General features: G+C 46.2%; 1 protein-coding gene across 1 annotated transcript; it reads right to left on the bottom strand.

Annotated features, from left to right (window-relative positions):
* Window positions 1-957: 957 nt before the first annotated feature.
* Window positions 958-26,102, bottom strand: NRM (nurim). Its single transcript, XM_068250412.1, has 4 exons — window positions 25,838-26,102; window positions 14,964-15,163; window positions 10,794-10,970; window positions 958-4,625 (listed from the first exon to the last, which is right to left on the bottom strand). The coding sequence occupies exons 1-4, from the start codon at window positions 26,010-26,012 to the stop codon at window positions 4,323-4,325; spliced, it is 855 nt and encodes a 284-aa protein (XP_068106513.1). The 5' UTR covers window positions 26,013-26,102; the 3' UTR covers window positions 958-4,322.
* Between the last annotated feature and the right edge of the window lie 70 nt (window positions 26,103-26,172).

Genomic DNA, 26,172 nt, shown 5'->3' with positions numbered 1-26,172 from the left:
CCTGATTTTAGGGTCCAGAAACCTTTTAAAAAGACCCTAAAATCCAGGGGGAAAAAAATCATACCGCCAGGGGGGGGAGGGGCTAACCCCTTCTGCCGCCATCAAGGCTAATCTCCTAGAGGGGTCCCTACTAGGGATGATCAATGAAATTCAAATAATTTGAATTGATACAGGACTGCACAAATTTTGTATGCAAATGTATGCAGCTTGAAAATGGACCAATCGAATTTTACCTCAGCAGAATTTGGTTCATTTTCAAGCGGCATATATTTGCATATAAAATTTGCAAAATGATGCATTAACTCAAAATTATTTGCATCTCATAGATCATCCCTAGTCCCCACACTAACAGTGGATGCATCCACATCCAACACATACAATGTGCGCATCTACAAGAATCCCTGTTAAAGAGACTAACAAATTTTCAGCCTTAGTTCTTGTATCCTATAAGTTCCTTTGCCTGTTCTAATGTGCTCTCGCTTACTGCAGCTTTTCCTAATTGCACAGAGGCTGTGTTATCTCTGTTAAATGATCTAATCTGTTTTCTTCTGTCAGCACAGTTGGGCTAAGGCTGGAATGTGTGGAATGTGCAGGGCTGCTTGTGATTGGATAGAAGCGATACACACACCCTCCAGGCCCCCTGCAGGCTCTGTATGACTCACACACTCTGCTTATGTGAGCCTATCACAAGCTGGTTAGTTTGTTTGTAAACACTGCCTAAAACTGGCAATTAAAAGCCAGGTTTGCAGCAGAGAGTGGCAGAAACAGCACAGAGGGGCCCAGGAGAACATAATGAATAGAATAGTATGCTTTCTGCTGTAAACATTTTAGAGTACAGATTCTCTTTAAGTAGCAATAGAAAATGTTATATTTTTGTACAAAGGTATTAAGTGAATACTGTTAATAGTGTAGTGTGAAAAAAAAAAAAAAAAAAAAAAAAAAAAAAACTCAAAATAGTTAACACAAACACTTTTTTTTAATAAAATACAGAATTTCTGCAGAATATAAAAAGCACTTAAAAAAGTGTAAAATAGCCAGCCATTTTCTATACTTTGTTTTAAGTGCATACGTACAGTATAACACCATAAAGAATAAGACTTCATAAAGTAATAATATACCACCCTAAAAAACAAACCAGTTTAGCATGGCACCGATGGGTCTGAATACTATAGCATGACAGAAGACACTCATTTTATGCAAGTATTGGATTTCTGAACACTCACCTTCACCAGATAGTGAACTGTAGGAGCCAGGTAGCTAATGTATTTGAAGGGCAACTGAAATGAGAGGAATATGGAGGCTGCCAAATGTATTTCCTTATAGACAATACCAGTTGCTTGGCTATCCGGCTGATGCTCTGCTTCTAATACCTTTAGCCATAGATCCTGAACAGGCATATACAGCGTATCTGTTCCTGACAATACTGTCAGATCTGACAAGATTACTGTATACACTCGAGTATAAGTCTAGAAATGTAGGTCTGATTCACTTCATAAAAGTATAGGGGTCGACTTAAACACAAGTCACGGGCAACAACTGAGCACACTGAGTAATGTGCGTACTATTAGTGACATTCCCATTTGCAGCAATTTCCCCAGTTGTAAGTTATACTTTGAGGAAAGGAAATGCCAAGAAAACACAGGTCTGAAAGTCCTGGCCACAACTATTAACAAGGAAAGGGGTGGGGAGAAATCCTGGGCTGCATAAAAGGGAGCGAATAATTGCAGCACTTGAGGGCCTGGAGGGAGGAGGTATTGGCAGCACTTAAGGGACAGGAGGGGCTAATTGCTGCAATACTCTATGCTGTGCAGTCATTAACCCCTCCTCGGCCCAAAGTGAAGCCATTAACTTATACTTGAGTCAAAAAATTTCAGCTTAAAGAGACTCTGAAGCGAAAATAAATCTCGCTTCAGAGCTCATAGTTAGCAGGGGCATACGTGCCCCTGCTAAAACGCCGCTATCCCGCGGCTAAATGGGGGTCCCTTCACCCCCAAACCCACCCCCGCAAGCCGTGGTCGTAGACTTGGTCGTTCCTGGAGGCAGGGCTAACGGCTGCAGCCCTGCCTCCAGTCGCGTCTATCAGTGCCGCCTCTCCCCCGCCCCTCTCAGTGAAGGAAGACTGAGAGGGGCGGGGGAGAGGCGGAGATACGCGCTGACAGACGCGCGTGGGGCAGGGCTGCAGCGGTTAGCCCTGCCCCAACCAGGAAGAGGGGATGCGCTGCACGGAGGGGGATTTGGGGGTGAAGGGACCCCCGTTTAGCGGCGCGATAGCGGCGGTTTAGCAGGGGCACGCATGCCCCTGCTATCTATGAGGTCTGAAGCGAGATTTATTCTCGCTTCAGACTCTTTAAGGTTTGAATATTGGAGTTGAGTTATATACAAGGTCGACTTGTATTCGACTATATACGGTAGATGAATGCTTGCTCCAGGTGTGATTCAGATTAAAAAAAAAAAAAAAAAAAAAAAAATGACCAGGGCTGCCAGGCAACTAGATTTTTTTTTTTAAAATATATAAATATGACAGGCTCCATATTCTCACCTCAGATGTCCTTTAAAAAAAAAAATCTATGACAAAAGCTGGGGATCAGCTGCAATTTTTTTTTTTTTAAATCTTAGGTCAGGAGTGCTTACAACCTTGTAAAGTATGCATAGAGCTACATTTTTACTTGAAATATCACGTAGGCTACTTCCACACTATGCATAAAGAATTGCAGTACAACAGTGATGAAAAGTCACATGCCACTATAGACGTGTGGTAAATCCACAGCATGCTGAACATTATTCCAGCAGTAAACACTGAACCGCTGATGTAGCACAACAGAGTAAAATCGGGCCTCACCCTAAGGCAAGGATGTCAAACTCCACCTCCTCAAGGGCCGAGGTCCTCACACATTTTTGTTACAGCTCACATTAAAGGGAACCAGAGATGTTGGGGGGGGGGGGGGGGGAAGCTTTTATGCATACCTGGGGCTTCCTCCAGCCCCATACGCACGGATCGCTCCCACGCCGCCGTCCTTTGCTGCCTGGATCCGCCGGTACCGGGTCCCGTCATTGCCGCGAGTCGGCCAGTCGGCCGGCAGACGCGGCCAATTGTCCGCATCACACGGGGCTCCCTCCATATAAGTACGCGTGAGGCTGCATACTGCGGAAGTGACGGGACCCAGTACCGCCGATACAGGAAGCGGAGGATGGCGGCGTGGGAGCGATCCAGGCTTATGGGACTGGAAGAAGCCCCAGGTATGTAAAAAGCTTGTTCTATTTTTTTTTTAACAAGGTTCCTCTCTGGTTCCCTTTAATCAATGGGACTGAATCAGCGTGTTAATCAAGTAGAACACGTCTCCATTTCTCAGTCCATCCCAAACACTGGCATGGACATGGCCCTCCAGGCCTGGAGTCAGCGAGCAGCAGTAAAAGCTTTGAACACCATGCACATGATTTTCAATCCACTTCAGGTTTGCTTTCCATTTTTCTGCTGGCTCCCACATCTCAGATGTTCTGGGTTAATATGCCAATACTTTGCAGCAAATATCACATTCTCTGGTCTCCTCCTCTGGTCTCATTTTAAAATCCAGAGTTATTGCCAGTGCACACCAAAAGCGCTAGCGTAATCGCAAACGCTCAGTGCTTTTTAAAGTGATTTTTTAAGGCGATTCTAGGCATAGTCTAATCAGCTCTAGCAATTTTTGGAGCGCTTGATGTAGCGTTTTTTGTTACAGTAGAGCTGGAACTGAACAACTTCTGCAACAAAAACGCTTGGAAAATCGCTCTGTTCAAAGATTTTCCACTTTCCTATACTTAACAGTGAGGATGAATCGCCTCAGAAATCAGAAAAAATGCTGCAGGACCCGCGTTTGCGTTTGGGAGAAAATCACATCGCTCTGGTGTGATCCATCCCATTCAAATAAATTAGCCAATAACTTTTTAAAGCGCTAGCATTTTTAAAAGCTCTCAGAAGCGCTCTTGGTGCGCACCAGCCCTTAGCGAACCCCACTAAATCTGGAGGAAATCCCCTTACAGTGGGGAAATTCACTCTATAATCAAAGCTAAGCTGCGATCCTCAGAAGTGCAATAAAACAAAATTATATCGCAGGATGCTGGCAAAGTGCAAATTCACCAAAAAAACAAAACAAATTTTTTTTTTAAAAAACACTTAAAAACTGCACCAAATTCCAATGTCAATATTCTGCTGAGGCACTTGTACACAGTCACCTAACTTGCTCCTGTTAGCCATTGCCCTGAATATTTCCTACGCGTCCGCTTATTGTTACTTCATTCTTGTTTCTCAAACACGGTTACAATAATTTAGTTCTCCGAGCCATTCCTTAGTCCTTTTTCCACCAGTCTCGATTCTCGATATTGGCTTCCTCTCGGGAGAAAAGGGCAAACTTCTTCTCAAGCTGAGAGCGGAGATAATTGTAGTCCTGAACATCCAGCCGATGGACCAGAGAAAGGTACAAGGTGAGGCAGGAGGCCAGGAGCAAGCGATCAGGAGGAAGGGAGGGCACCACCCATAGGATTACAAGCAATTCCAGATAGACGGGATGCCTAAGGTGGGCATACAGACGGGCGGCACGGGGAGACTTATGAGACAAGGGGTCGCCCATTCCAAGGCAGTGGTAATACACCTAAAAAGAAGAGTCAAGAGTGTTTAGGACTTTGCCAAAGTTACTGCAGTCACAGCAAATCCCTGCAGCTATCTGTACAAAGTGCAGCTTTCATTACACACTGGTTTCTGCAGGCATTTAAAGAATGAAGACCTGTATAATGCTGACATGGATTTACTACAGTTAAAATAATAAAACAGCCCTATAGTCCAGACTTTCTCAACCTTTCTACCCTGGAGGAACCCTGCAAATACCTTTTGATCTCGAGGAACCCCTGCATTTATTTTGCAGGAGGCGTGGTCTTTAAAAGTATGTGTGGCTGTTTATTTCAGGGCTGTGGAGTCGGAGTCGTGGAGTCGGGCAATTTTGGGTGCCTGGAGTCGGAGTCGGGAAAAAAATGCACCGACTCTGACTCCTAATGAATTTGTAACTGTAATTAAAATAGAAAATATGATAAAATGTTCTATTTCTCAGATAATAGTCATTAAAAATAATGTATATATACAGTAATAGCTGTGCTTAGTCCACAAAAATGAAATAAACCAATCAAAATTAGTTACTTGTGCTGCTTCAATAAAGCAGTCCCCGTATTTTTAAGGTCAGATATACATATCTGATTGTGACTGTATATATGATGTGTACAGAGGAATCTCTTATATATACTAAATAACATCTATGCTGTAAGAATAAGGCCTGATGTGTAGCTGTGTCACTAATAGAGATGGTCAATGAGATGGAAATAATTCTGCATTGATGCTGATTTATGCAAATGTACGCACTCTCTTTGCTGATGAAATCAAATAATTTGATATGTTGTTAAAATTTGGTTTGGTGACTACAAATTAAAGGGTAACTGAGACGGATGAAAAGTAAAGTTTTATACATACCTGGGGCTTCCTCCAGCCCCCTTCAGGCTAATCAGTCCCTCGCTGTCCTCCACCACCCGGATCTTCTGCTATGAGTCCTGGTAATTCAGCCAGTCAGCGCTGTCCGGCCGCATGCCGCTCCCACAGCCAGGAACATTCTGCACCTGCGCAATAGTGCTGCACAGGTGTAGTATGCTCCTGGCGGCGGAGTGTGTGCATGCGCACTACACCCGACTGGTTCAAGTACCTGGATTCATAGCAGAAGATCCAGGTGGTGGAGGAAGACAACGAAGGACTGATTATCCTGAAGGCGGCTGGAGGAAGCCCCAGGTATGTATAAAACTTTAATTTCATCTGTCTCAGGTTTACTTTGTTACACAGTAGTACTATACTCTACATATGCACTCCCCACAGAGCTGCAGGGAATCCACTGAGAATGCTGTGCACATTGAACACAGAGGTGTTGTCTGTTTACAATCTCCTCATTCCCCTGCAGAGTACCTGCACATCATTCTTACATGTACCCACACTTACATTGCCTAGGGCCTGATAGATGTTCTTTGTTCCGGTTTGTACCTTTTACAAGTACTCTTACCAAGGACTAGTTTTAGTCTAAAGGGAATAAATATAGTAGTCTACATATCCTTCTCACTTCAGTTGTCTTGTAAAATTCCTAAGCGTTGGCAGTTAAGAGACGAATTTCATGTTACATACTTTTAATCAACAAAATTGTAATATGCAAATTAGAGGAGTCGGAGTCGAGGAGTCGGTGGAATCCTAAACTGAGGAGTCGGAGTCGGTGGATTTTTGGACCGACTCCACAGCCCTGGTTTATTTCACTACCTCCTATTACACTGCCACTCATACGGTCTCCTGACCCCCAAATTAGTGCTTCTTGCTACAGTACCACGTATTATAATGTGCTCTATTACAGTGTTTCTCAACTTTTTTAAACCAAGTACCCCCTATTGCTTCTCCATCTCGGCAATGTACCCCCCGCAAATGTGTGCGCAAGCGCACATGCTTGGGTGAATGAAGGTGCTGGCTGAGGGTGCTGGATGTGGAGAGGTAGATGTGGGTGCTAGGTGGGGAGAACCTGGTGAGGGTGCTGGCTGAGGGTGATGGGTGGTGAGAGACAGGTGAGGGTGCTGGCAGAGTGTGGTGGGCAGTGACTGACAGGTGAGGATGCTAGCTGAGGCTGGCAGAGGGTGATGGGTGGTGCGGGACAGGCAAGGGTGCTGGCTGAGACTGGCAGAGTGAGCACACACAAAGTCAACACACACAGCGCACACACACACAGACAGACAGAGCGCGCGCGCACACACGCGCACACACACACACACACACACACACACACACACACACACACACACACACACACACACACACACACACACACACACACACACACACAGTACAGCACAAAAGAGCAGTACAAACAGTCAGCAAACATTACACAGTCAGCACACATAAGCAGAACACACACACACACACACACACACAAGCAATACATACAGTCATAAAGCATTACACACACAGCACACACAAGCAGTACACACACAGTCAGCACACACAAGCAATACATACAGTCATAAAACATTACACAGTCAGCACACATAAGCAGTACACACACAGTCAGCCCACACACACACACACAGTCAGCACACACACACACACACACACACACACAGTCAGCCCACACACACACACACACACACTACAAAAGAGCAGTACAAACAGTCAGCAAACATTACACAGTCAGCACACATAAGCAGAACACACACACACAGTCAGCACACACAAGCAATACATACAGTCATAAAACATTACACAGTCAGCACACATAAGCAGTACACACACACACAAACAAACACACACACACACACACACACACACACACACACACACGCAGAACACACACACACAAATAAGCAGCAGCTTCAACTCACGCTGCTCTGTCACTCTGTCTCCGTTATTGCAGCACGTGGTAATGTGCATCTCTCTCCTCTTCTCCTCCTCCACATTCCTGAGGTGGCGGCACTGGTGGACGAGCTCATTCTGCCTGGCAGGGTTTCTGCTATAGTTCCTCTCTCCTCTGATTGATTGAACTTTATGTTATCTAATCACTAAAGTATAGCACTGGACATTGCACAGAGCTGGAGGGGAGCTGTAAAAAGCAGCGCTGAGCAGGAGAAGATAAATAGATTTTTTGGCATGGGTAACAAGCCACTGTGCGTACCCCCTGCAGTGGTCTGGCATACCCCCAGGGGTACACGTACCGCATGTTGAGAAACCCTGCTCTATTATACTTCCCCCACAATCGGGGAAAATGCCAGAGAACCCCTGTAATATGCACTCAAGGAACCCTGGGGTTCCAGGGAACCCTGGTTAAGAAAGCCTGCTATAGACCAATGTCTCCACTATAAGGTGGATCATATATGAGGGGAGACTTATTAACCAAAAGAAAAGCCACAGAAAAAATTAATAACTCACTCAAAATCCAGGAGAACATTCAAACTCCATGCAGATAGGTCACTGGTTGCGATGCAAACCTAGGACTGTAGCGCTGCAATACACTATTATGTATATATATTATAATATAAGCTAGATCAGGGTTGTCAAACTCAAATACAAAATGGGCTGCAATTGAACACTGGGATCAAGTCGTGGGCCAACCTCAATGTCTAGATGCCCCCTCCCTCCTCTATATAGTTTCCTGGTGTCTAATGCATCCTCCCCTATACCACAGTTCCCTAACCCTATCCTCAAGGCCCACCAACAGTACATGTTTTGCAGAAAACCATAAACATGCACAGGTGGGGTAATTAGTGTTTCAGCAGAGCTGATTAACTACCTCTGTGGATTTCCACAAAACATGCACTGTTGGTGGGCCTTGAGGACAGGGTTGGGGAACACTGCCCTATACTGTTTCCCTGGTGTCTAGTGACCCTCCCTCCCCTATACAGCCCCCAGGTGACTAATGTCTCCTCCCTCCCCTATACAGTCCCCTGGTGTCTAGGACCCTCCATCCTTCCCTTAAGTCCCCTGGTGTCTAGTGACCCAGACCATCCCCCATACAGTTCCCTGGTGTCTAGCAGCCCCCCTCTCTTGCTTCCCTGGTGGTGTAGAGTGTGAGCCAGATTTGGCCCACGGGCAAGAGTCTGACATGTATGAGCTAGATGAAACAATTATCGGATCACAGTGATCGGATCGGCTGTGAAATCGCCGCGCACACCGCTGACAGAACGATCGATTTCCGACCGAAATCGATCGTTCCCGCCAATTTCCGTCGAGACGTCCGTGCGGAAGATTGTTCTCGGTCGCCGGCGGGTAGGGAGTGCATTGATAGCGGCGTTCGAATGCCCGACGACCGACGCTAGCGGCAATACATTACCTGCTCCGGCCGGCGCGACTCACCCTCTGTCCCCGCAGATTCTTCTCCCCGCTGGGTTCCGGACCGGCTGCTGCATTGAACTTCCGGTCCCGGCAGGAAGTTTAAACAGTAGAGCACCCTCTACTGTTTAAACTTCCCCCGGACGGGAAGTTCAGTGAAGACAACCCAGCCGGACCGGAGACCAGCGCGGAAAAGAAGCTGCGGGGACAGAGGGTGAGTCGCGCCAGCCGGAGCAGGTAATGTATGCGGGCGGGTGGGGGCAGCGGCAGCACCACCACCACAGATTGTGAACGGTTTCAGGCTGAAATCGATTCACAATCTGTTTGCAGTAAAGGCAGCCATACGATCCCTCTCTGATCAGATTCGATCAGAGAGGGATCTATCTGTTGGTCGAATCTGATGGCAAATCGACCAGTGTATGGCCACCTTTAACTTTAGGTTTGCCCGAGGTAAAATGTTTCCTTAACACTACATGCCTCATCACCATGGTGATAACTCCAGAAACGTTATTAAAGACAGGAGATAAGCTTAGTGAATTGAGGCCAATGTCTTATGAAAAAATCTGGCTGAATTCCTGGAAGAGGTTTTCGTGGGAAAATGCAAATCTCTGACTTACTCGTATCTAGCACTCATGCGCTCCCCAAAACTACATGCAGACTGCAGCTTTTTAAACAATCTGCAGTCAGGAAATGTTCAAAAAGGGAAAACCAGTAGTAGGCGTACCAATGTTTCACAACTGCAGTGCCTGCTCTGTGAGAATCAAAACAGTCCTGGGAAGACTAGAGCATAACAACCTAAAATCCAGGTTATTTCAAAAAGGTCCATCGTACATTACAAATGTAAATGTCAAACAGACTCCCAATCCCATGACAGCAGAGAAGAGAGTCCAGAGGTTGACAGCTGTGAACACAGATTCAGTCTGCCGGCACATCCACTCTCTGCAATTCCCCGCACGCATAAATAATCTGCATTCAAAGATGATCTGAATTCCAGCTTTAATCTGTTATCAAGATTTTACTTTACCAGTCCGGGGGTTAAAATGATCTTAAACGGAAAAAAAAAAGCCCTTTTACTTACCTGGATCTTCTTCAAGCCCCTCTGAAGTCTTCCTGGTCCCTTGCTGTAATCCAGGACTTTGCCGCTCCACCGGTGTCCCCCTCCAAAGCTGGTTGCGCGGACCCGTTTCCTGGAATGTTCTCCTGTAGCTGCGCATGTGCAGAACGCTCCCGACAGTTGGAGTGGGATAAAGAACATGTGCAGCGGGCAGCCGGATTATGGAGGGGGACAGAGGAGGAATGGCCCTGCACCCTCCGTCATCGATCGGACCACTATGTTCTACCTTCACTAAGAGCATGTTTATTGTTACGAGCTGTGACCCACATGCATGCACAATCAGCAGTGCTGACTCTTCTCTTTGCTCCTTACTCCATAGACTACCAACTACGGTCAGAGCATGCCGAGTCTGCTACATAGGTACCAAGAAGATGCACGCTACTCCCCCACCACTCATGCTGTACTAAACACTGTAGTGCCAACACAGCATACCATTTCATTCAGCAATTGTATCAATGAAAAAAAAAAAAAAAAAAAAAAAAGCTGCTACGCCAATTAACCAGTTCTTTAAAGTAAACCCGAGATATGAGAAAACGTTCTATTTTACTTACTTGGGGCTTCTTCCAGCCCCCCCATGGACTTACAGGTCCCTCATTTCCCTTCTGGGCTGTAAAATATAGCTCGTATCCCCGGTCTCATATTTACTTTAAGGAAACAAATCAATAATGCGAATGTTTAAAAATCCTTTTCGGCCAACCAGTTTTCACACAATAAGATCTAAATAATCAAAGAACTATAATCATTCAATAAAAATGGTGCGCTAATGGGCACATTCACACAGGGGACCATGTAACACACTTTCAGCTGTGCACACACCTGTTTAATGCCCATGAGTTCTGCGTAGTCAAAGATGAGAAGAACGCTGAATATCAGCAGCCATGATACGGTGTGGAGGAGAGCACAGATCACGGGGAACAGAGCACTCCATGGAGCAGTGGGCACATTCCACAGGTAGGGCCCCTGGGGGAAGGACTGCCAGTATCTCATAAGGATCTATACCGGAAATGGGAAAAAAAAATGTAAGTTAGATATATTAAATCCATCAGCCATCTGCATACAGCGCACACTACAGGGCTCATAAACGTTTCATCACAGAATTATATTGTGCCTAGCAAATATATTAAACTTTAAGCCAATTGTTTTGAGACCTTATTAAGAAAAGTTAATTTTGCCAGAAGGATAAAGGACAACTAAAGCGAGAGGGATAGGAAGGCTGCCATATTTATTTCATTTTAAGCAATACCAGTTGCCTGGCTGTCATGCTGACCCTCTGCCTCTAATACCTTTAGCCACAGACCCTGAACAAGCATGCAGCAGATCAGGTGTTTCTGACATTGTCAGATCTGACAAGATTAGCTGCATGCTTGTTTCTTGTGTTATTCAGACACTCCTGCAGCCACATAGATCAGCAGGGCTGCCGGGCAACTAGTATTGTTGTTTAAAAGGAAATAAATATGGCAGCCTCCATATTATCCTCACAACAGTTGTCCTATAAGTAGTTTAAGGTTTTTTTTTCAGATTTTTTGGGGTTAAATAAAATGCACACACTGTTCAGAATTGCATGGCACGGCTTGTTGGAACTTCTGGCTGAAGACATTTAAGTGGAGGATCCTGTCGATTACAAAGAGGACGGGGAACCCTAAAGACAAAAGGCACAGTCGGGGCACACTGGGAAAGGTAATCTAGTCCACCATGGGCTGGTTTCATTTTTTTTGTCCCCGGTTCAGGGTACTTTAAAGGGATGCTGTAGATGCTGTAGGGGGGGGGGCCTCGGGGGAAAATGAGTTGAAGTTACCCGGGGCTTCTAATGGCCCCCCACAGACATCCTGTGCCCGCGCAGCCACTCACCGATGCTCCGGCCCCACCTCCAGTTCACTTCTGGAATTTTCGACTTTAAAGTCAGAAAACCACTGCGCCTGCATTGCCGTGTCCTCGCTCCCGCTGATAGCACCAGGAGCATACTGCGCAGACCAAAGACCATACTGGGCTTGTGCAATACTCTCCTGGTGACATCAGCGGGAGCGAGGATGCAGCTGCGCAGGCGCAGTGGTTTTCAGACTTTAAAGTCTGAAATTCCAGAAGTGAACCGGAGGCGGGGCCGGAGCATCGGTGAGTGGCTCCGTGGGTACAGGATGTCTGCGGGGGGCCATTAGAAGCCCTGGGTAAGTTCAACTAATTTTCCCCCGACCCCCCTACAGGATCCCTTTAAATAGGTACCAATTTTTAACCTTATATCTACATATTGCTGTAAGTATGCATGTAAACTCCTCCTCCCAGTGAGGTTTAGCCTAGGCCACAGGTGTCGAGCTCCAGGCCTGGAGGGCCAGATTCATGCCAGAGTTTAGGATGGACTGAGAAAGAAAAGAATGTGGTCTACCTGAGGGACCACACCTTTCCTGATTCACCCCTTCAATTCATTTGAGCTGTATCAAAAATGTGTGAAGATCTCAGCCCTCGTAGGACCGGTTTCACATCCCTGGCCTAGGCTGTGATGTCACACAGCCTTCTGCTGCAATGCATTCTGAGAGATCAACTGATGTTGCTGCTAACTACACTAAACACCAATGATTCATCCGTAAGGATGCCAGCACTGCTGATAAATTCGATAATGTAAATCAAGGTAAGGTAAGATTTTACAATGGGCGAACAGTGACAAAGGCTGGAGAAACACAGGAGAGCGTTTTTCGGGTCGTTTTTTTAAAAAAATGCTCCCATTGACTTGCATTTTGAAGAAACCGCAATTGTGGCTATTTTGCCACAATTTTAAAGCAAGTCAATGGAAGCGTTCTTTAAATGAAGTTCCAAGATAAAAAAAAAAAAAAAAAAAAAAAAAAAAAGCTCGACTTACTCACGGATTCCTCCAGCCCCTGGCAGCTGATACGTCCCTCACCGCAGCTCCGCTCCCAGCCGGTGTCCCAGGGTCTTCTATGTTGCAGATGCTGATCTCATCAGGTCGGCTTCTACTGTGCCAGTGATCGCGCTCACTTGGTCTGGATCGCTCTGTGCAGGCACAGTACTTCTGCGACTGCACAGGACACCCCAAGGCATGTGAGCACGATCGCATGCAGCCTGAAGTTACCGTCCTGGCGAGGTCGGCATCTGCAACGAAGGGGATCCTGGGCTACCGGATCTGCGGCCAGGAATACAATACCATTTCTATAGCGCTTTTCTCCCATAGGACTCAAAGCGCTTAGGCTCTCTCAAATTCAGTAATTAGTAGGATGAAGTATTCACACAACAAAAGTTATATTTCTGCAAATGCCAGACTGAACAGGTGGGTTTTCAGTCTGGATTTAAACACGTCCAGGGATGGGGCTGTCCTGATCTGTTGAGGTAAGGAGTTCCAAAACGTAGGGGCAGCATGACAGAAGGCTCTGGGACCAAAAGTTTCCAAGTGGACTCTGGGTATGACTAGATTATTAGAACCTGTGGATCTGAGAATGCGGTGATTGCTACGCAGCTGTAACATATCTTTCATGTATCCAGGGCCTAGATTATTCAGGGATTTAAATGTCAGTAGGCCGATCTTGAATAGGACCCTCCATTCTATAGGTAGCCAGTGAAGGGAATGCAGGACTGGCGTTATGTGGCAGTGACGGGGTTGGTTGGTTAGCAGTCTGGCAGCAGTATTCTGTATCAGCTGTAGGCGGTACAAGACCTTTTTTGGAAGGCCAGTGTAGAGAGCATTGCAGTAGTCCAGTCGGGATGTGATGAAGGCGTGGACTAAGGTTGGCAGATCTTCTGGGGGTATGAGGTGCTTGATTTTTGCAATGTTCTTCAGGTGAAAATAGGATGATTTCACCACAGCAGAGATTTGAGTTCTGAAGTTTAAATCCCCATCAATTAGAACTCCCAGGCTACGCACATGATCAGAGCTGCGTAGATCCGTGCCTCCTATTCCCAGTGATGAAGACTGCAAGTTAAGTTATTTTGTTATCATGCTCTGCCCTCCAATCAGAAGGACTTCAGTTTTGTCTGCATTTAGTTTCAGCCAGTTGTCATTCATCCATTGCTGTAGTTCACGTAAGCAGGCGTTTATAGTTAGAGTTGGGTCTGTCACACCAGGCTTGAAGGAAAGATATAGTTGGGTGTCGTCTGCATAGCAGTGGTATGTCAGGCCATGTTTTTGGATTAGTTTTCCCAACGGTAGCATGTAAATCGTGAAAAGCAGGGGAGAGAGGATTGAGCCCTGAGGCACCCCATACTTAAGTGTTACAGGGGTGGACAGGAAGGGCCCCATAGACACTTTGTGGGTTCTGCCACTCAAGAAGGATTGGAACCACTGAAGTACTATGCCATCAATGCCGCAGTATTGATTGGCAGAATAGATCGGCTGCCAGGGGCTAGAGGAAGCCCCGGGTAAGTAGAACTTTTTTTTTTTTTTTTTTTTTTTTAACCTTGGATCTTCCCTTTAAAAAATGAAAATGACTCAAAAGACGCTTTCCGGTGCGACAGGGTCCTATATTTATAAATGAACATCATGAAACATAAGCAATGTTATTCATTAATTGCTCTAAACCCACAACGGAACTCTGGTCCCTACCTTTCGTGTCTCTACCTCTCCTTCTAGATTGTAAGCCTTTGGGCAGGGTCCTCCTCCTTTTGTGTCCTACCTGATCATGCACCTCCATTACTGTGCACCCATGCTATGCATCTGAGTGAACCTAACTTGCCTAATCTCCATGCTCCCATCCAGTGACTGACTAAGCATTACCTTGTACTCATACTGTGCTGTGTGATCTGATTTTCTTGTATTCCTGTATTGTCGTATTGCTGTATGTCACCCCTAAATATTGTCTGTAACCTAAATTAATGTCCAGCGCTGCGTAATATGTTGGCGCTTTACAAATACATTAAATAAAAAATAATAATAATAATTAAGTTATATTCAGTAGTTTCTCTTTAAAGTAGAAATAAACATTTACAATGCATGCCCAATTTTAGAATTAAAGTAATGATTTACAATTGTAGAAAGCGATACAATACCTGGAGGGAGACTGCAGTGCACAATATATAAAGGGATCGCTGAAGAACGCCAAACACGCGATGTACCCCATCCTTGAAAGGTGGCCAGGCCATGAGGCTGTGCTGGATAACAAACAGAAGAAGCAGGGCGAGATCTATCCCGAGAGAACGAAGAAACTGGGGATCGCCAATAACATCTCGCCAGAGCAGAGGAGATTCAACTGCAAAACACAGGGGCCAGGGGTTAGCAATTTACCATTGTTACAGAATTAGGCTCAGAATTGTTTTTTATGCAGCTCTATAGCCGTAAAAGTGTGGGCAGCCCTGCAGTTGAATCTTGTTATAGTAAACCTCTGGATATAATAAAACATAGTCCTCCGGTCCCAGAAAACGTGTCTGTATAAATATCAAATGTATGACCAATTCTGATATACTACTTTTCCTGGTCCCTTGGAGTGTACTTTAACGAGATTATATTGTATACACACACAGAGCAACTGCAAAGTTTATCAGTCAGAACTACAGGATAATACTGTACGGTCGACATTTTAAGGAGCATTAGGGCCTGTACACACTGCATAATTAAATCGCAAGGCCTTTTGAAAATTCTTAAAAGCAATGTGTTTTTAGAAAAACAAAGCGCAGTGGTTGCTGCGCTTCTTAAAGAGTAACTCCAGTGAAAATAATGTAATAAAAAAGTGCTTAATTTTTACAATTATGTATAAATGATATAGTCAGTGTTTGCTCATTGTAAAAGCTTTCCTCTCCCTGATTTACATTCTGACATTTATTACATGGTGACATTGTTACTGTGGGCAGGTTATGTAGCTGCTCCTAGCTGTTTTGGCTGTTAGAGACAGCTGTAAACAGCTAATTCCTGTCTGTGAACATTGTAACAAACTGCCAAAAGTACCGCGGTCCCAGAGGTTCTTGTGGGAGGGGTTTCAGCACAAAATCAGTCATACAGCGCTCCCTGATGGTCTGTTTGTGAAAAGCAATATATTTCTCATGTAAAAGGGAGTATCAGCTACTGATTGGGATAAAGTTCAATTCTTGGTTGGAGTTTCTCTTTAAGCGCAGGAAACAAATGCAACGCATGCGATTTTCATTGCGTTTTTAGGTAAACAATCAGGAAACCAGGAAAAGATAGCCTTAGCACAATCACATCACAAATGCACAAACATTGCAAGTAGGATTTTCATTAAAAACCACAATCGCATTGCACTGCGTTTGCGCTTGGCGATTTTAAGTGTGTACAGGCCCTGGAAACCACCAGAAGCCAAGTCCGAGTACTGGACATCTCTTGTGAACTGTTACCTCAGGAGAAACTACAAGTGGTAGCGCAGGCAATGTTCAGGAGACTGTATATTTTTGTGTTTTCCTTTCGCATTAAATGTTTTGTCTATGCTTACCATGCTAAAGTCTAGACCAGGCATGGGCAAACTTGGCCCTCCAGCTGTTAAAGAGAACCCGAGGTGGGTTTGAAGAATATTATCTGCATACAGAGGCTGGATCTGCCTATACAGCCCAGCCTCTGTTGCTATCCCAAACCCCCCTAAGGTCCCCCTGCACTCTGCAATCCCTCATAAATCACAGCCACGCTGCTGACAAACAGCTTGTCAGAGCTGGCTGTGTTTATCTCTATAGTGTCAGTCTGCTGCTCTCCCCGCCTCCTGCAGAACTCCAGTCCCCGCCTGCATCCCTTCCCTCCCTGCTGATTGGAGGGAAGGGACGGGGGCAGGGACCGGAGCTATGCAGGAGGCGGGGGAGCAGCTGAGACTGACACTACAGATGTAAACAGAACCTCACAGCACGGCTGTGATTTATGAGGGATTGCAGAGTGCAGGGGGACCTTAGTGGGGTTTGGGATAGCAACAGAGGCTGGGTTGTATAGGCAGATCCAGCCTCTGTATGCAGATAACATTCTTTAAACACACCTCGGGTTCTCTTTAAGGAACTACAAGTCCCACAATGCATTGCAGGAGTCTGACAGCCACAGCCATGACTCAAAGGCAAATGCATTATGGGACTTGTAGCTCCGTAACAGCTGGAGGGCCGAGTTTGCCCATGCCTGGTCTAGACAGTCCTTGGCCATCTAGCCTGTTCACAGTGGCTCCCAATCCATCAGCCAGAGATCCAGACTGGTGGTCGAGCCTATTGTTCTCCTAACCTCCCCACCTGCTCCATCTCAGTAAACCAACACCCCCCCCCCCACACACACACACCACCACCTGTACATGACCACTGCTGTGGAGTCGGTACAAAAATCATCCGACTCCAACTCCTCAGTTTATGAAAACACTGACTCCAGGTACCCTATATGGCTCTGACTCCTCGGTCTAATACTTACCAGGGGTTGGTAGAAAAATCATCCAACTCCTCATTTTATGAAACCATCGACTCCAGGTACCCAAAATTGGTACTCCAAAGCTTTGTACATGACTTGGGCCTGAAATGTGGCCCGTGGATTTTAAACTAACCCTGTCCAAAGTACTAGCTCAGCCTCCACTAGTTTGTAGAACTACAATAAAAAACAAACTACAAAGTCAAAGCTCAGATCACATCTCTTGCAATGACAAATATATTGGCGTTTGCTGGGCCAATTTCTGGTATTTGCTGGACCTACATCAGTTTCTGATCACTCAGTTGACACTAGGTATGCTGCCAGACCATTTTCTGCAATGGGTAACAGTAGACCAACAGATGCAGAACGAACACGCTGTCCTATGGATCTCTTAACTTGGAGGTTTTTTTTTTACTGGGTACAGGAATGTCCGCTGCAATACTGAAATGCAGTTTCCTGACCTGTACAATAATTAGCTAGTAACTGATGCGTTGCTATATCCAGATATATGGCACGATAGGCACATCATCAACAGTACACCGTAGCAGGTACAGGACATGCGCTACACTACCCACTCCCATCTGTACAGTTGTAGTGTGGCTTATACACAGAAGGATCCGCAGGCCAACAATGGTGGAAAATGCTGGTAATTCTTTATTCAGGAATTCCACAAGGCAAATGTAAAATCACAAGGTTCAACTGACGCGTGTCGGGCCTACAATCTGCCCTTAGTCATAGTTAAAAATGAACCTACAAGGGGAGGGCTTTATGTAGGTGGGGGAGAAAGGAACTCCACCCTATACCTCAATTAGCCCTCACCTTAAAGGGAACATAACATATTATCTTGAGAAAAGACATGGTAAATGTACAAGATTCATGAATGTACTCAATAGTAATTAATAACAACTAACAACAAGTATAAAAAAGGGTAATATGAAAATGTAAAAAACCATTGCTGGAGGAAGCATGTCATATGAAAGGCCAAGCTTAAAAGCCCACTTAGCAAAAAGGGCAAAAAACACACACAAGTTCACTTATATGAGGGGAGAATAAGGATGAAACAAAATACACATGGTTAACAATCATAAACAAGGTTCAAGTCCCAACGTGTGTTAAGACCCGTAGGGGTGCGAGTATCCATCCTATAAATCCAATAAGCTTCTCGCTTCAAAAGTAATTTGTGGACATCTCCACCCCTCCTGGGACTCACCACACGCTCCACCCCCTGAAAAATAAAAGAGGAAAGGTTGCCCTCATGAACATTTTTGAAATGTTTAGACACTGCCGACTTCTTGAAGGTCTTCCAATTAGTGCCACAGAAGTGTTCAGCAATACGGGCTCTCAAGTTGCGAGTGGTGCATCCCACATATTGTAAACGGCAGGAGGTGCAAGAAATGACATAGATAACGCACTTCGTGTCGCAATTTACATATTGTTTAATGGGGATGCTATTGCCAGTCGCAAAAGAGAGAATGGAAGAACCTTTCTTGTGGCAGTGACAATAATTACATGTTGGGAAACCGCACGGGTAAGAGCCCACCGTGGCGAGCCAGGTGGGGACCCGAGACAGGGAAGTAGATTGAAAATCACTTGGGGAAAGGATCGATCCCAAAGTGCGTGCCCTTCTAGCAGAGAAACGACATCCCTGCTGCAGAATAGCTCTGAGTTTGGGATCAGAATTCAGCACTGGAAGATATTTCCTCACAATATCCGTGATTTTATTAAATTCAAGGCTATACTCTGTAACAAAAGTGACTTTCCCATCCCGGTCCCCACCCAGGTTCCTGGTGGTCAAGAGTTCACTGCGTGGTCTCCTAGTACCTCTAGATCGTCCCCGGGCTAGCTGGTTCCTAGTATAACCTCTTCGCCTCAAACGGTCCTCCACTAGATTGCATTCATATTCCAATTCCTCAGGATTAGAGCAGTTGCGAGCTGCTCGAGTAAATTCTCCTGTGGGAATAGCACTGATGGTATGTCTAGGGTGACAAGAACTGGCAAGAAGTATAGAATTACCTGCTGTGGGCTTACGGAAGGTTTTGGTAGAGACTCGGTGGAGCTTGGTATCTCCAGTAAGGGTCAAATCTAAATAATCAATGCAAGTATCATGATGATTAATCGTGAAACTTAGATTTAATTCATTACAATTCACATATGCCAGAAAATCCCCGAGGAGGCCAGGAGGACCACCCCACACCAAAAGCAGGTCGTCTATAAATCTGCCATACCAAACTATGTGGGAGACGAAGGGGTTCTCATCCCCAAAGATGCGGAGCTCCTCCCACCAACCCATGTATAGGTTGGCAAGGGAGGGGGAAAACTTAGCCCCCATAGAAGCTCCGCATCTCTGGAGGTAGAACCCCGAATCAAACATAAAATAATTGTGTGTGAGGAGGTACTCCACGGCCCCCCCGAGGAAAGACTGCAAGGAAATGTCAAAGGTAGAATATTTCTCAAGGTGAAAATTTAAAGCCTTCAAGGCAAGACTGTGCGGGATGGAAGAGTACAGAGAGGCGACGTCTAAGGTCACCCAATGAAACCCATCCTCCCACACAAAATCAGCAAAACTGGACAGAACATGCCGGGTATCCTGTAAGTAACCTGGCAGTCTCAGAACAAGGGGCTGCAGATGTGAATCGACCCACTCGCCAAGGCGCTCGCCCACGGAGCCAATGCCGGCCACAATGGGGCGGCCCCGCGGGGGAACGCCCGGCTTGTGTATCTTCGGGAGGTGGTGGAACACGGGGACGACAGGGTGTAAAGGACATAAAAATTCGGACATATTCCTAGTAAGAACACCCATATCCTGTCCCCATTCCAACAGCCCCCGAAGATCCACCAGGAAATCTTGGGTAGGATCCCGAAGTAAGGGCCGATACACATCCGCATCCCCAAGTTGTCTCAGGGCCTCCGACCGGTAATCGGCGGCGTCCAGGACAACGACAGCTCCCCCCTTGTCCGCCGAGCGGATAACAATATCCGTATTCTCCCGTAGGGAGTTTAAAGCCTGCCGCTCGGAGGCAGAGAGATCCGACGGTGCCCTGGACGACCTCGACAAACCGGCAAGTTCGCCTTCTATGAGGTCCTGAAAGGTGTCTATCTCAGGGGACCTGGCATTAACTGGGTAAAAGGAGGGATTACAGATTCTAATAGGTGTCACTTGAGTTGTATTAACCCCCACTGTGCCCCTATCATCTAGGGCCTGAAGCACCAAAATGTTTCTAATGTCACGGAAGGAGGGAACATCCTCTATTTGATTCCGTGGCAAGGATACAGGTGCTAGGGATTCAACAACCTCAGAGGAATCATCAAAAAAATGTTTCTTTACCACCAGATTTCTCACAAACTTGTTGAGATCTAAAATAGTCCGAAATAAATCAAAATGGCTAGAGGGAGCAAAGGATAAGCCCCTAGACAACAGTTTGATCTGTTCCGAAGAGAGGGCGCAACTAGAAAGATTGATCACATTACAGGCAATAGGCTCTGAATTGGAAGCTACCTGGTTTTCCGGTTTTCTATGTTTGCGCCCTGCTCGTCTGACACGTTTCTTTTTTGTTTTCGTTTTTTGGTTTTGTTGAATTTCCGTTGCGTTCTGTAATAAGATGGTTGAGGAATGGGAACCCCTGACGTCTGGAGTAAGGGAGGGTCCACTGTCTGTAGAGCAGTGTTAGAAAAAATGGTAGATTGTAGGGTTCTACGATTTAAATCTGAAGCCTCTGAAGCATCCGACAAGGAGCCCGAGGTGTCCAAAGAACTGAAACTCACGTTTTTCTTGGGGGTGAACTTTTTCAGAATGGATCTGGGGGACCTGTGGAAAGACTCCCATCTCCCCCATTCATATACTACATTGCGACTATAGTCATTTGTGTCCCTGAGAAACTTGACTCGTTTCGTTTCCATGATGATAGTTTCAAGTCTATTAATATTATTTTTTAATTTTAAGTGTAGATCATCATGGAGGTTCAAGGAGTCAAACCTTTTCAGATCCTGATTAGTTTTGTCTATCTGCAGCTTGAGATCGGTTAACTTTTGTTCCTCATATGAGACTATCAATCTCATGAGCTGCAGAGAGCAATCAGTCAGGATCTGATTCCACTCAATAACAAATTTATCAGAGTAGATGGTGGTGGGAATTTTTTTGATTCGTAGACCTCTAGGTATAAGTGGGCTTTTAAGCTTGGCCTTTCATATGACATGCTTCCTCCAGCAATGGTTTTTTACATTTTCATATTACCCTTTTTTATACTTGTTGTTAGTTGTTATTAATTACTATTGAGTACATTCATGAATCTTGTACATTTACCATGTCTTTTCTCAAGATAATATGTTATGTTCCCTTTAAGGTGAGGGCTAATTGAGGTATAGGGTGGAGTTCCTTTCTCCCCCACCTACATAAAGCCCTCCCCTTGTAGGTTCATTTTTAACTATGACTAAGGGCAGATTGTAGGCCCGACACGCGTCAGTTGAACCTTGTGATTTTACATTTGCCTTGTGGAATTCCTGAATAAAGAATTACCAGCATTTTCCACCATTGTTGGCCTGCGGATCCTTCTGTGTACATTTCTGGATTGGCCTGGCTCCCCAGATCCTGCACCCACTGGTCGAATTGGTAGGGGGTAATGAGCGTTTTGATTTCTCATTCCATGTAGTGTGGCTTACCTCTATTTTCTCTATACACTACAGGTGGTAGCAGGAATAATGCATGGCCATTGTGCTTAGGTCAACTAACAAATGTAAATTCAAAACGCTGCGAGTTAAAATGGGTTCGGATGTAGCCGATAGTAGACTATCGGTAATGTTTCCGATATTGTACTAACCACCCATATTATCCTATCGCCATACTAACCTACCCCCTAACACGAACCTGAAGGTGGCCACTAACAGTCCAATTTCTAGCAAACAATCGTTCAAGCGATCAGAAATTCTGATCGGATTGGTTGTAAATAATCTCTATTGGTGGACACAATCGATTATGAACGACTGAATGTCGTCCGAATGAATTTTCGTCGAGCCAAAATTTGGATTTTTTTTGTTGGTTGATAGATAGGAAGCAAAGATTGGTTTGTTGATGGTGTAGTGAACGATGTATTACAATATTTCACTTCCAATCAGAATTTCTGATCGCTCGAACGATTTTTCGCTAGAAATTGGACCAGTGGCCAGCTTTACGCAGAGTTTAGCCAATCACTGGCACTACCCGACAGATACAGGTCCTGGCATGGGAAACAGGAGTAAGCCCGAAGGACAACGAGCAGCATCAGGGGACTCAGGAAGAGGATATCAAACCCACCATGGGCTTTATTCTCTCCCCCCCCCCCCACCCCTCCTGTATTTTAGATCCTTTTCAGACAGTAAGAGTGTAAAAAACAAAAAGTTAGATACTTACCTTACTACAGGGAAGCCTCTGGATGACTCAGCAGGATCGGTCTTGCCAAGTAGCTACATACTTGTAGCTACTCGGAATAAAAATTTAAATTAGCCCCAGCGCTGCCTGCAGGAGGGGGGTTAACCATGCTGCTGTAAAGCAATGCACTTTATTCGTGTCCCACGTCACTCCCATGCACGGGAATGACGTGGAACACGACAATCGCATCATCTAACAGCGGCGGCATGGGTACGTTAAACACTCCCCTCCTGCGGGAAATGCTGCACAGTAACATGGATCCGGCCGTTCGCTTTTCCTCCGTGCACGAGCGGCTCCATGATACTGTGCAGGGGCAGTCTGTCTACTTGACCTTACCAATTAAATTAGGCAGCGCTGCCTGCGGGGGTGGGGGGGTTGGTTAACTTACCCATACCTCTGCTGATAGATGATGCGTTTCATGATGTGTTCCACGTCACTCCCCGTGCATGGGAGCGATGTGGGAGGCGAACGGACCGCATCGCCTCACAGCAGCGGCATGGGTAAGCAGGGCTGTGGAGTCAGAGTTGGAGTCGAGGCAATTTTGGGCACCCGGAGTCGGAGTTGTGGTTTCAGAAACTGAGGAGTCGCATGATTTATGTACAAAATCCACAGCCCTGTTAAGTATTAGACTAAGGAGTCGGAGTCTGAGCAATTTTGGGTACCCGGAGTCTGAGTTTCATAAACTATGGAGTTGGAAGATATTTGTACCGACTTCACAGCCCTGTGGGTTAGTAACTCCCCCCCCCCCCCCTTTCCCGTGGGCAGCGCTGGCTAATTTACATTTTCATTCAGAATACGTAGCTAATTGGTAATAGCAACCCTACCGGAGTACATTTGAAATCGGCGCCGGTAGACTTGGGCGCAGGATACAGCGTTATATAGCTGATCCTGCTTCTGCACAAGTCCGGGCCGATTTAATTACTATTTCCCCTCCAGGCAGCCATGGATAGTGGGGGAATGAAATAATTCGGCTTCCAGCGATTGCTGGAGGCCAAATTATTATGTTTTAAGCAACCTCGGCTCTGTCTTCTGACGGAGCCGACGTTACTCACTGAGCGCTTCAATAGGAGTGATTCCTATTGAAGTCTATGGAGGCGCCGGCTGCGCCCAAATCTAGCAGCGCTGAAAAGCACTGCTCCAACCCTACCCAGAAGCTTCTCCGATTCCTCCAGTACCTTAATCTATGCTGGGACTCTATTCTCACGGCCATAGTCCTGTCAGTTCACAAAAGCAGCTGCACTACTCGGTCAAGCGAACAGACCACCCCTGCGCAGTATCACAGAGCCACTCATGCACGGAGGAAATGCTGTGTATGAGCAGCTCCGTGGTACCGCTCAGTGCGGCCACTCACACACAGATGGGAGCATGGCTGCGTGAACCTATTCGACAAGCCCTTGTCGAGTTGATTTGGAGGACTCCAGTGATGGAACGCCAAGTTTGAGGGGGGCAGGTAAACCTCTGTATATTCCATTATCCAGAGGCTTCCTTCTAAGGAGAGTATCTGACTTTTTCACGTCGAAGACGAACAGGTCCCCTTTACATACCTCCCAACTTTTTGAGATGAGAAAAAGGGACACTTAAGCCACACCCATGGTCACACCCCCAATCACACATACCATAAAAATTTCATAAGAAAAAAATGTTTTATAATTCAAACCACACTGGTGCTTCCTATCCTGGTTCATTTTACTTCATATTAATATTTTAAAAGGTACTTATCCGTTAGCCGGGCGCATCCAGCAGGTGGCGCTGTTGTTGCTAATTTCAATCACAAATCTGAATGTAAACGCCGGATGAGCCCGGCTAAACTGTATGTAATGCGCCCGGCTAACTGAATGTAAACGCCGTAGGTGGTAACAATATGTATATTAAAGAAGAGAGTTACCGGTAATTAAATGACAAATAAGTCGGCGGCAATGTGACAGATCAAGCCGCCGGCTTGCTTCGTGTCTCGCTCTCCTCCCCCCTTGCCCTCTCTCGTATAGAGCCCTGGGGGGGGGGGGGGGGGACACATGCGTGTCCCCCCAGAGTCGTTCGTCGCGGCAGGGAATCCTGCTTGTTTTATTGCGACGATCGACTCTGGGGGGACACGAGTCCCCTCCCCAGGGCTCTATACGAGAGAGGGCAAGGGGGGAGGAGAGCGAGACACGAAGCAAGCCGGTGTTCCAACTAACTAGCATACATTGACAAAACAGCATACGGTACTTATCCATTAGCCGGGCGCATCCTCTAGGTGGCGACAGAACTCCACCAGAGTTACATCTTTCCCTACTATCCATGGCGGCCTGGAGGGAGAATAGTAATTAGCGCCACCTGCCGGATGCGCCCGGCTAACGGATAAGTACCCAGCATACATTTAAAATGATACACCCCTTTTTAGTAGAATCAGTGTCCCCTTGCCCGCTCGCTGGGCTGCGGGCTCGGTCCTCGCTTCGCTTGGACAACTTTTTATTCTAACTCTATGTCCACTTGGATAGTGGAGATTGCACATTAGCACCCAGGCAGCTAACTGGGGTTGCAAAGGTTAATGCCGCTGATGGGCATTATGGGGTTAATGTATGACTTTGCACATGCTCAGTAGCATTTGTATGCCATTTTGTCGGGTATGCTAAAATGTTGGAACACCGGCGGCTTGATCTGTCACATTGCCACCGGCTTATTTGTCATTTAATTAACTCTTTTCTTTAACATGCATATTGTTACCACCTACGGCATTTACATTCAGTTAGCCGGGCGCATTACATACAGTTTAGCCGGGCGCATCCGGCGTTTACATTCACGGTTTTGTGATTGAAATTAGCAACAACAGCACCAATTGCCGGATGCGCCCGGCTAACGGATAAGTACCTTTTAAAATTAGTAATATTTAAATTTAAAGGATGGGAATAAAGTTTAGAGTCAAACATTTTTCAGTAGAGAAATATATATATTTACATAGAAAGAGGGACAAAAGTCCTAAAAGAGGGACAAATGAGGAGGACAGAGCTCTCAAAGAGAGACTGTCCCTCCAAAAGAGGGACAGTTGGGAGCTTTGCCTTTATTGCACACCCATAGCAATGACTGCGGTCCCCAGGACTTCCGGGATCACAAGCAGCGCGTGGGAACAACTCTCCTGACAGATTTATGAAGCTTCCCGCCATGTTTGCTCACCCGGCTGCCCTTCGCTGTTCCTCAGCAGAGCCCCGACTGACAGGAACCGCACAAACTCCGCTCCGGTGCCGAAGCCGGCGACGAAGCAGACGAGGGCGAGCAGACCCAGCGCCACACAGACCGGCATGGAGGGGGCCGGGGAAGTCGGCTCCATCACTGAGCTTCCCGCCGACATATTCGTACAGCTTCACAGTAGCCCGCAGCCCCTGCCTCAGCAGTCTCCAGAGATCACCACACCCCGCCTCTCACTCTTGGTGACGTCACACGCCTCCCCTCTGACCGGCAGGAAGATGCTCCAGCCTCTTTGCGAGTCACACAGCGGATTATACCAAACA

This window comes from Hyperolius riggenbachi, chromosome 8 (genome assembly GCF_040937935.1).
Source record: "Hyperolius riggenbachi isolate aHypRig1 chromosome 8, aHypRig1.pri, whole genome shotgun sequence".
Classification (NCBI taxonomy): Eukaryota; Metazoa; Chordata; class Amphibia; order Anura; family Hyperoliidae; genus Hyperolius; species Hyperolius riggenbachi.
The sequence above is the reverse complement of the archived record's forward strand: the minus strand, read 5'-3'. Positions and strand labels throughout refer to the sequence as shown.

What these genes read in the sequence shown, in the direction of transcription:
- NRM (XM_068250412.1), bottom strand. Translation starts at nt 26,012, where the DNA reads ATGTCGGCGGGAAGCTCAGTGATGGAGCCGACTTCCCCGGCCCCCTCC. An exon ending in GAACAGCGAAGGGCAGCCGG is followed by an intron (nt 15,164 to 25,837) that starts GTGAGCAAACAT and finishes TGTGTTTTGCAG; the next exon opens with TTGAATCTCCTCTGCTCTGG. An exon ending in AACTCATGGGCATTAAACAG is followed by an intron (nt 4,626 to 10,793) that starts GTGTGTGCACAG and finishes TCTTCTTTTTAG; the next exon opens with GTGTATTACCACTGCCTTGG.